Source organism: Archocentrus centrarchus, chromosome 19 (assembly GCF_007364275.1).
Source record: "Archocentrus centrarchus isolate MPI-CPG fArcCen1 chromosome 19, fArcCen1, whole genome shotgun sequence".
In the NCBI taxonomy this organism is placed as follows: Eukaryota; Metazoa; Chordata; class Actinopteri; order Cichliformes; family Cichlidae; genus Archocentrus; species Archocentrus centrarchus.
In genome coordinates this window covers 10,034,121-10,045,014 of record NC_044364.1, presented here as the reverse complement: position 1 = coordinate 10,045,014, position 10,894 = coordinate 10,034,121, and the positions used below count along the sequence as shown (strand labels likewise).

At 49.6% G+C, this 10,894-nt stretch overlaps 1 protein-coding gene across 1 annotated transcript; it reads left to right on the top strand.

Moving 5' to 3' along the window:
* Nucleotides 1–4,247: 4,247 nt before the first annotated feature.
* LOC115798399 (trichohyalin-like) lies at nucleotides 4,248–10,652 on the top strand. Its single transcript, XM_030755245.1, has 2 exons — nucleotides 4,248–4,868; nucleotides 9,976–10,652. The coding sequence occupies exons 1-2, from the start codon at nucleotides 4,424–4,426 to the stop codon at nucleotides 10,650–10,652; spliced, it is 1,122 nt and encodes a 373-aa protein (XP_030611105.1). The 5' UTR covers nucleotides 4,248–4,423.
* The last annotated feature ends 242 nt before the right edge of the window (nucleotides 10,653–10,894 follow it).

The window sequence follows — 10,894 nt, the reverse complement described above, 5'->3', positions numbered from 1 at the left end:
CTTTTACTTCCTTTAGTTAAACAAGTTTGATCACTAAACATTTTTTCTGCACAAAACAAGGTTAGACTTGCCTTCAGCTGTGTTTACAATCTGATCACCACAACAAAAGCCGGCTCCTCAGTGCAGTGCAGTGCTAAAAATACTTGAAATCACATGGCCCGATCTTGCATTCTGATTGGTTCTAGGGACATAAAGGCATTTATGGGCAATGGGAAATCATGTTTGGAGGCTTTTGATAATTCAGACTAGTCAGAGATGGGTATTTAACGGGTTATGACTTGACACGATTGATTGCTGTATAATACCTGTGGCAGTACTAGTCGGGGGGGTGGGGGTGGGGGGGTGTGCTCTGGCGGGCCAGATGTGGCCCACGGACCGCCAGTTGATGTTCACTGGTATAGACTCCTGATATTTTTAGGAATTAACATGACGCGTAGAAGTGGTTTCATATTTGTTTCACTGAACAAAAATCAGCTTTGTATGTCTGAAGTCACTCCCTTGTTCACTCATTGACTGTTCTCAAAAACAGAGGTTCCCACCTGGTGGTCAAACCACTTCAGCGCAGTACCCTTAATACCTAAAATATCATGGTCAACAGTACCACATGCTGCACTGAGGTCTAGCAGGACAAGCACAGGGATGAGTCTACTGTCAGAAACCATAAGAAAATCATTTGTAACATTTACTAAAGCTGTTTCTGTACTGTGATGAATTCTGAAACTGACTGAAACTCTTCAAATAAACCGTTCCTCTGTGGATGATCAGTTAGCTGTTTTACAACTACTTTTTCAAGAATTTTTGAGAGAAAAGGAAGGTAGGAGATTGGTCTATAATTAAGAGAGCAGGGTCAAGTGATGGCTTTTTAAGTTGTGGTTTAATTACTGCCACCTTAAAAGCCTGTGGTACGTAGCCAATTAATAAAGATAGACTGATCATATTTAAGATTGATGCATTAATTAATGGTAGGACTTCTTTGAGCACTCTTGTAGGAATGGGATCTAATAGACACATTGATGATTTGAATGAAGTATCTATATATGAAGTTAACTCAGAAAGATCAATTGGAAGTCGAAATAAATAGCAGTACTGAAAGTAGCTGTACACAAAGATATGTTTAAGAGATCGTTATAAATAATTTTATCTCTAACGGTTGAAATCTTATTTATGAAGTCATTACTAGTTCAAGTGAAAGAATACTCTGCTCCTCAGAGCTCTGACTCTTTGTCAGCCTGGCTACAGATCTGAAAAGAAACCTGGGGTTGTTCTTATTTTCATCGGTCAGAGTAAGATATCCTCTCTCCTTATGACAGCTGGGACAGGAGTGTAGTTAAATTGGTGGTTGGGATCATTTAAATTTTGAGAGAAGCCAAATGAATATAATAATAGATTAAATGCAGTATTGAGGCTGCCATTTTCAGCATTTACATGGATGTTAAAAATCACCCACTAAAATAATTTTATCTGAACTGAGGACTAAAAGGTCTGAGAAAAGGTCTGAGAAATCAGAGAGAAAATCTGAATACCAGAGATTTCTCAGGATATAGAGAATCCTAAGGATGCAAAGGTTGCTTGGGTTGCACAAGCTACTGTAGGGGGCTTACAGCCGATTTAACTGGTAGGGCTGTGCACGAAATAATGAAAGACACAAGGATAACACAGTAGAAGCCGTTTGTCGTCTCTGATTCCTCCTCAGCTGTGAGGGCAATGTACGATCTGCAGGTAAAACGTCATCTCACAGCGCCTGCTACTGGTGGGAGTGGAGGAACTGCATAAACACTCTTGGAATGGTGTGACTCAAAAACAGACCCTCACAAAACAAAAATAAATCATATTTATCATGTAACATTAGAAATCTTTTTTTGCTCCTCGACTGGGGGGGCCCCGTCTGCTGGGGTGGGTGCGCGGTTGTCTTTGGAATGAGTGGCCCCAGGTCTTCCTGGCTCTTGGTGGGCTACTGGTGGCCTGGGTTTCCTGGGGCTTTCTCTACCCGCCTCTATAGCTTCTGATGGGTGGAGCTGCAGCGTTCTGCCCTCATTGGTAAGTACGTTCCATGACACAGACACCAACACCCACGCAATCACAACACAACAAAATTGTTGGTTTGTGCAACACGCTTCGTTAGTTTTGTTTTTCCCACACAAATTTATTTTTGCAAGTATTGTTAGTATTATTTTATGTTTAAAAAGTGATGAACTATTTGGTTTATTTACTTGTGCTCTTTCCCCCCTTTTTTAAATTAGTTTTTCTGCAAATCTCATTTTTATCCAGTAATGGCAGAAATAATGAAATCCTCAATTAAATAAATAAATAAAGCGAGGTTGCTATTCCATCAGTAGATTCCATTTTTACTGTACAATTATTTAAACAAATAACCATAAACTGAACTGTCATAAACTGCAGCAAAAACAGTTTTTATTAAATAAAGACTGGCCTGAGGTCAGCTCCGCCCCCGGGATCTGCTGCTGTCTCAGTCTCTAACATACAGGTCGGTCAGTAAACTCAGTCTGAGCTGTTTCTCCACAGTTTTATCTTCCTTTTCTGTCTCCTGCAGTTTGTCCGTCAGGCTGAATAACTAGATTTTATAAATCAAATGTAAAAATAGGATTCAGCTTCATCTGATGGAGATTCAAGTTGTGTAAATAATGACAGCAGACATTATAAAAGAAATTATATATTTTATAACAAACTTTTATTCTGTCTATGATGATGTCAGAGTGGGTCAGGATGATTACAGTGACTCGTCATGCTCCACACTGACACGTGCGATCCTTCATCCACCAGATTAAAATGGAGGCTCCGCTCTTTATCTACCCTTTGCCATGGTGAATCCTGGTATCAGCGCTCCATTGATGATGGCTTTCTTTCCTTACTCATGCACGCGCTAAATCAGGGTGAACATACTTAGAGTTGATTGAACTAACCCTGATCAGCTGTTCTGGAACAGGAAACTCAGAGTAGGTTTATAAACTCAGAGTTTGTTGAACATGCTTCCTGGAATAGGCCCCATAATAATAATAATAACAACAACAGGCTAGTGAATAGATAGTGATTTACATTATGGAGGCAGCTGTCGTTTCAAATTTTCTAACTTGTTGAAATATGGATCATCTCAAGGCAAAGGATTGTGGGATATGCAGTTCTTTTTTTCACTTTCTTTACCCTCATCCCTCAAATAACTGGGTATTGCTGATGAATGCTGGTTCTGGCTGTCTCCAAAACCACACTGCTGGTGATTGATGCAGAAGACAAAGTAATAAAGTTCAGTTAAAAATTATGCCCGAATAAGCATGCTGCGTGCGACTGAACACAACACATCTGGGCCCTATTCCAGGAAGCATGTTCGGCAAATTCTGAGTTGAAAATAAACTCTGAGTTGATCAACTCTGAAATCGATAACAGTTCAGTTCAGTTCAATCAACTCTGAGTATGCGCGTGCGCGATATAAGGAAAGAAAGCCGTCATCAATGGAGCTCCGATACAAGGATTCACTGTGGCAACGAGCATCCTCTATTTTAATCCAGTGGATCGAGGATTTTACTCCGCATTGAGCGGGACGTCAGCGCGTCCGCCAGATCTGCGCTGTAAACTAACACAAGTAAATGGACTGAACTTCATTTATGTATTTATTAATTTTTTTTTTTTTTTGGTAAAATTATGTCACTGTGTTGGTGGTATGGTGACGGCTTGTAAAGACATTGTTTTAGGAGCACTATGTTTGACTGAATCCAGGAAGAGTAGCTGTAATTGTTACAGCTAATGGAGATCAAAATAAAATTAAAATAAAAAATAAAATAAAGCGCCTTTCTACAAAGTTCTTTAAGTTAATGCGTCTCATTCATACGTGCACGATGATATTCTGGGAAAATGAGAGGTACCAAAAATAACGTAACTTTCTCTGATCATTATAAATGTTAAATACTCCACGTATGTTAGGGTGCAGGCATCAGACCAGCCTATGTATTTCTAATGTTTTTCTGTTACCAATGTTGTGACACTGTTACTGTAATCATGTCTACAATAACCAGATCCTGACATGTAGATATAACATCTGCAGCTTTATAAGCTTTGTAAGTGGGAGCAATGGAACGCACCATTTAAACTACTCTGTGTAAAAAAAGATTCGAACGTTCTGTGGCGCCCTTATGACGATGGATCAAATATCAAAGGCAGTTAAGGTTGGAGCTGTAGTAGTAACTTTGTATCTGACACGTTTTCACCAAACTTGGTTATTAGGATGCAGCATTCAGTAAACACAGACACTCAACGTGAGTTTCCAGTTTGAAAGTGTATTCAGCAAAACGATCTCTGACAGGTCCTACTTCCGGGGTTTGTGCCTAACAAAATAAAAGCAGTTGACTGCAATAACCCCGTAACATTGGTCTGCAAATACATTGTCGACAAGACAGAGCCTCAGATTGCTGCCATGTCCAGAGGAACCAGCTTTCCAAGAAATGGTGAGGCTCCTCCTCAGTGGAGCACACGAGAACAGCGTCCTCCGCTTAATGAAATTGACCGCCTCCGGACGGAAAACCGCAACCTCCGAGAGAGCACTTACAAGCTGAAAGGACGCATCTATGGGCTTCTAGCAGAAAGGAGAGAATTGGTCCACTTGAATGAAGTTGACTCAATCACAAAAGAAATGAAGCAACTTCAGGAAAGGAACAAAAAGCTGGAGGAGGAAAACAAAAGGATGAAGGAACAAAATGTGAATGTGGAAGAGACATGGGACATAGCAAAACTGAAAGAGGCTCTCGTCCAAAGCAGAAGTCCAGCAAAAATGGACAAGGAATTTGTGATTAAGAAATATGCTGAAAAAATGCATGAAATGCTAAAGCAAAACTTTGTGAAGCGCCAGCAGAAGCAAGAAGGTGTCATGGTCCTGGGCCGTCTGCCCAGCATTTTGTGTTTAGTTCTGTCTTCCCTGAGTTTTGTTGTTTTTCAGTTGTTTTGATACGCTTGTTCCCTTTGTCTCTGTCTCCCCTGCTCCATGGTCTTGTCTGTTTTGTCCTGATGTCTTGTCCCTGACCTGTGTTTTCATGTTGAGTTATTCCTAGTGTTGTGACTAGTCTGCGTCTCTGCCCCGTGTCTGTGTGCCAGTTCCCCGTATGTAGTCTGCGTGCACCTTGGTTAGTCACTTCCTGTATTATTTTGACAGTCTTGTGTTCCCTGTGCTTTGTGTCTAGTTTTGCTAACCCCTGTTATTAGTTTCATTTGCTTCACCTGTTGCTCCCTGCTGTTTCCTCTTGCCCTGATTACCTGCTGTGTATTTAAGCCCTCAGTGTTCATCTGTTTCTGGTCGCGTCGTCTTCAGTGTTCCCTCGCTGTGTGTCTCCCTGCTCCTCCTCAGGTTTTGGTTTAGTTCCTTCCCAGTATAGGTTTGTTTTGTATTTTTCCAATAAATCCTGTTTTTTTTGAGTCTGCATCCTGGGGTCCAATTCTGCCTGCCACACACACACGCCATGACAGAACGACGCGACCATTTCAAAGACCCCGCGGACTCAGACCTGTGTGAACGGCAGCTAGCTGTGCAAGCTCACCTGCAGGAAGTGGTGAGGAGGAAGCCGTGGCTGGCTCCCGAGTACGAGGGACAGCTCCGCCGCTCTCACCGCGCTTGGGGAGACTCCAGCTGGGTTAAAGGGTCTCCGCGTCAGAGCTTGCCGCTCTCTCCACCTCCGCCGCCACAGCCCTGTTCATCAGCCGCACTGCAGCAACCGCTCGATACCACTGCCCCACCTCTACCCCAGCCTTTAGGGATTAAGCTGGGCGGGTTCTCCCTGGCATCAGATTCGCCTCCACCGGCCTCGTCATGCCCCAGCACACCTCCTTCACGACCCGCTACGCCGGCACGTAAGCGGAATTCTCGGCGCCACAGGAGTAAAGCGAAGCTACCAGATTCTGACTCGTCTCCTGCATCGGCCACTGTGAGTTCTCGGCAGCCTTCTATGGATGAGGGCTGTGTTGACATGAACAGTAATAACTTTGTTTTGACACCGGTCCCCGAAACCTCCACCTTGCACACAGCCACACCTCACCACACAGAATCCATTCTTTCTCCGATTGATCCGGCAGACACCGCTATTTTCATGGACAAGGAGCTCAGACCGGAGGTTCACAGATTTTTCAGAATCTCCTCCCGGATTTACAACTGCTCTGACTCTAAGGCTTTTTCCGTTGGTTTTTCTGCTGTGCTTGGTCTTTTGAATGCTCACCCACGCTTGCTGCTGTCGCCCACTATCGCAGGATGGATGAACTCAGCTGTTCGTGTGGAAGCCCACATCAGAGCACTGAACTCACAATCTTCGCCCGCTACAGCAACCACCAAGCCTCACTCTGCACCCGCTCCTGTTCCGCGGGTGGGAGCACCTCAGCCTCAGCAACCCACGCCGCCTGCAGCAGCTCCTCCCCAGTCACTCCCGTCTCAGTCAGCTGTAGCTCCAGCCACCTCCCAGTCTCAGGTAGCTGTAGTTCCGGCCTCCGCTCAGTCTCAGTCAGCCTCTGCAGCTCTCCCCGCTTCCGCTCCCTCAGCCTCAGCTCTCCCTAGCTCTCAGTCAGTTTCCACGCAGTCAGCTCTAGCTCCAGTCGCTCTCCCTCGCCCTCAGTCAGCTCTAGCTCCAGCCGCTCTCCCTCGCCCTCAGTCAGCTCTAGCTCCAGCCGCTCTAGTTCCCCCTGCCTCAGCTTTGCTCCCTCCAGTGGTTTCTCTTTCTGTGATCCCCTTGGTCAGTTTAGTTTCACCTCCAGTCCCTTCATCTTCAGTTTTAGTCTCAGTCACCTCATCCTCCTCAGCTTCAGCCCCCTCGTCCTCAGTCACCTCAGTCCCCTCTTCCTCAGTCACCTCAGTCCAGTCAGCTTCCCCAGTCCCCACAGCCAGTGCTTCAGCTTTGCCCCCTTCAGTGGCGTCACTTCCCTTAAATCCCTTGGTCTCTCCAATCAGTTTAGTTTCATCTTCAGTTCTAGTCGCAGTCTCTTCGGTTTCCTCCGTGCCCTCTGTCCCCGTAGTCCCTCAGGTCCCCGTAGTCCCTCAGGTCCCCGTAGTCCCTCAGGTCCCCGTAGTCCCTTCAGCTCTCCCTAGCGCCCGGCCTGCTTCCACGCAGCCGGCTCTCCCTAGCGCCCGGCCTGCTTCCACGCAGCCGGCTCTCCCTAGCGCCTGGCCTGCTTCCACGCAGCCGGCTCTCCCTAGCGCCCGGCCTGCTTCCACGCAGCCAGTCGTCTCCCGGCCTGCTTCCACGCAGCCAGTCGTCTCCCGGCCTGCTTCCACGCAGCCAGTCGTCTCCCGGCCTGCTTCCACGCAGCCAGTCGTCTCCCGGCCTGCTTCCACGCAGCCAGTCGTCTCCCGGCCTGCTTCCACGCAGCCAGTCGTCTCCCGGCCTGCTTCCACGCGGCCCCTAGTGCTAGTTCCCTTAGCTTCAGTCCCTTCAGTTTTGGTCCCCTTAGTCTCCCCGGTCCCTCAGGTTCCCTTTGTTCCCTCCTCTGGTCCCTCAGCTCCTTTAGTTGTGGTTCCCCCTGCAGCCTCAGTCCCAGTCTCCTCTGCTCCTGCTCCCCCGACTCCGGTTTCCCCGCAGTTAGCTTCAGTCCCCTTACCTCTTCCGCAGTCAGCTTCCCCAGTGTCAGCTTCCCCGTCCTCAGCTTCCACGCTCTTAGCGCCCTCCGTGTCAGCTCCCCCAGTGTCAGCCTTAGTTCCCCCAGCTCCCTTAGTCTCTCAGGTCCCCTTAGTCTCCTTAATTCCCTCCTGTGCTTCCATTCCTGGTCCCTCGTTCCCCCTAGTTCCCTCAGCCTCCCTGCAGTCAGGGTCCATAGCGTCAGCTCCCTCGCCCTCCATAGCGTCAGCTCCCTCGCCCTCCATAGCGTCAGCTCCCTCGCCCTCCATAGCGTCAGCTCCCTCGCCCTCCATAGCGTCAGCTCCCTCGCCCTCCATAGTGTCAGCTTCCACGCCCCCCCCATCACATGCACCTGGTCCATCCCCCAAGCAGCCCCAGCTGCTCAGTGAAGTAGCTGTGTGCCCTACACCGCAGACCCAGCCTGCACATTCGGAGCCTCACCTTGTAGGCCCCGTTCAGCCCAAGGGTCCGGCTCAGGCGGAGCCGTGTTTGAAGCCCAAGGGTTACGCTCAGTTGGAGCGTCGGGCTCAGTTCGAGCCTCCTGCCTCGTCTTGCCGCCGCCGCTTGGAGCGCGGTCGGCCCCCAGTCTGGTCTCCTCGCCGCCGCCGCCTGGAGCGCGGTCGGCCCTCAGTCTCGTCTCGCCGCCGCCGCCTGGAGCGCGGTCGGCCCTCAGTCTCGTCTCGCCGCCGCCGCCGCCTGGAGCGCGGTCGGCCCTCAGTCTCGTCTCGCCGCCGCCGCCGCCTGGAGCGCGGTCGGCCCTCAGTCTCGTCTCGCCGCCGCCGCCGCCTGGAGCGCGGTCGGCCCCCAGTCACGTCTCCTCGCCGCCGCCGCCGCCTGGAGCGCGGTCGGCCCCCAGTCTCGTCTCCTCGCCGCCGCCGCTGGAGCCGCGGTCGGCCCCCAGTCTCGTCTCCTCGCCGCCGCCGCTGGAGCCGCGGTCGGCCCCCAGTCTCGTCTCCTCGCCGCCGCCGCTGGAGCCGCGGTCGGCCCCCAGTCTCGTCTCCTCGCCGCCGCCGCTGGAGCCGCGGTCGGCCCCCAGTCTCGTCTCCTCGCCGCCGCCGCTGGTGCCGCGGTCGGCCCCCTGCCACGACTCCTCGTCGCCGCCGCTGGTGCCGCGGTCGGCCCCCTGCCTCGACTCCTCGTCGCCGCCGCTGGTGCCGCGGTCGGCCCCCTGCCTCGACTCCTCGTCGCCGCCGCTGGTGCCGCGGTCGGCCCCCTGCCTCGACTCCTCGTCGCCGCCGCTGGTGCCGCGGTCGGCCCCCTGCCACGACTCCTCGTCGCCGCCGCTGGTGCCGCGGTCGGCCCCCTGCCTCGACTCCTCGTCGCTGCCGCTGGAGCCGCGGTCGCCCGCCTGAGAGGTTTGGACTCTGCTTTTTGGCCCCTTGGCCTGGACGGCCCCCTGAACGATGGACTGTTTGTTCCCCCTGGCCGTTGCTCTTTTTGTTTCTGTTTTTGTCATAGCTCCTGAACTGTTCCTTGTTTTGACCCCCTGTTTTGGACATTGGAGCTCTCCGGCCTTGTGCCGTCGCTTTTTGTTTCATCCAGTTGTTTTTTTTTCTCATCCCTGTGTTTTGTCCCTGTTTTTGGACTTTGTCCCGGCCTTGTGCCCCTGCTGTTTTTGTTCTGACATTGTGATTTTTGATGTTTTGCTCCCTGCCTTTGTTGCTCCCTGCCTGGTTTTGTTTTTGTTCCGGTCCCTCCGTCCTGGTCCCCCGCCTCCCTCCCTGGTCTGGTTTTGTTTCCTGTTTTGGCCGTCGGGTGCCGGCCTTTGAGGGGGGGGTGCTGTCATGGTCCTGGGCCGTCTGCCCAGCATTTTGTGTTTAGTTCTGTCTTCCCTGAGTTTTGTTGTTTTTCAGTTATTTTGATACGCTTGTTCCCTTTGTCTCTGTCTCCCCTGCTCCATGGTCTTGTCTGTTTTGTCCTGATGTCTTGTCCCTGACCTGTGTTTTCATGTTGAGTTATTCCTAGTGTTGTGACTTGTCTGCGTCTCTGCCCCGTGTCTGTGTGCCAGTTCCCCGTATGTAGTCTGCGTGCACCTTGGTTAGTCACTTCCTGTATTATTTTGACAGTCTTGTGTTCCCTGTGCTTTGTGTCTAGTTTTGCTAACCCCTGTTATTAGTTTCATTTGCTTCACCTGTTGCTCCCTGCTGTTTCCTCTTGCCCTGATTACCTGCTGTGTATTTAAGCCCTCAGTGTTCATCTGTTTCTTGTCGCGTCGTCTTCAGTGTTCCCTCGCTGTGTGTCTCCCTGCTCCTCCTCAGGTTTTGGTTTAGTTCCTTCCCAGTATAGGTTTGTTTTGTATTTTTCCAATAAATCCTGTTTTTTTTGAGTCTGCATCCTGGGGTCCAATTCTGCCTGCCACACACACACGCCATGACAGAAGGGGAGAAAAGAAATCCAGCAAAGAAGGACAAGGAATTTGTGATTAAGAAATATGTGGAAGAAATGCATGAAATGCTAAAGCAGAACTTTGTGAAGCGCCAGCAGAAGCAAGAAGGGGAGAAAAGAAATCAAGAAATCAAGCAGAGGCAAGAAGTGGATGATTATGAGGAACTGGTGAGGAAGCACCAAGAACTGGAGGCCAAACATGCAGAAATCCAGGAGAAAAACATGGAATGGGAGGAAAAATATAGGCAACTTGAAACAGAGCATAAGGGACTGGAGAGAAGAAAAGCAGCACTGCAGGAGGAGACCAAAGAAAACAGGCAGAAATACAGCAAGCTTGAAGAAAAATTCCAGGGAGTGGTTGAAGAGTTCAACAAATTCAGGGAGAGATGTAAAAATGTCAAATTTGTGCTTGAAGTGTCAAATTTGGAGGAGAAGAACAGGGAGCTCGAGGAGCAACAAAAGAAAAAGAAAAAACGCTCCAAATTCTTCTGGTCCAAGTCAGGCGATGCAGAGGCCGAGAAAAAAACCAAGAAAGCTAAAGAAAAAGTGGATCAGGAAGAAGAACCAGACAAGAAGAAAAGAGGTGGCTGGCGCTGGTTCACCAGATATAAGAAACATTCGCATGACAGAAGTGTGGAAGAAGCTGGCTCTGCTCAGGCTGGAGGACAGTAGTTTCCACCGTGATCCTCCCTCCACCTCCACCTCCACCTTCCCTCCTCCTTTCCTCTACCCCTTTCCTTTCTTCTCACACCCTCTCTGATCCCTCTCCCTTTCCTCTTTCTTTCTCTCTTCACTTCTCTTCTCTTCAGCATGGAGGCTCAGTCATCAGCCTCACAGAAACCCTTCTCTGTCCACCAATTGTATATATCAACCATTCAATAAATAAGCATAAAAAAAAAATCAATTTTTCTGAA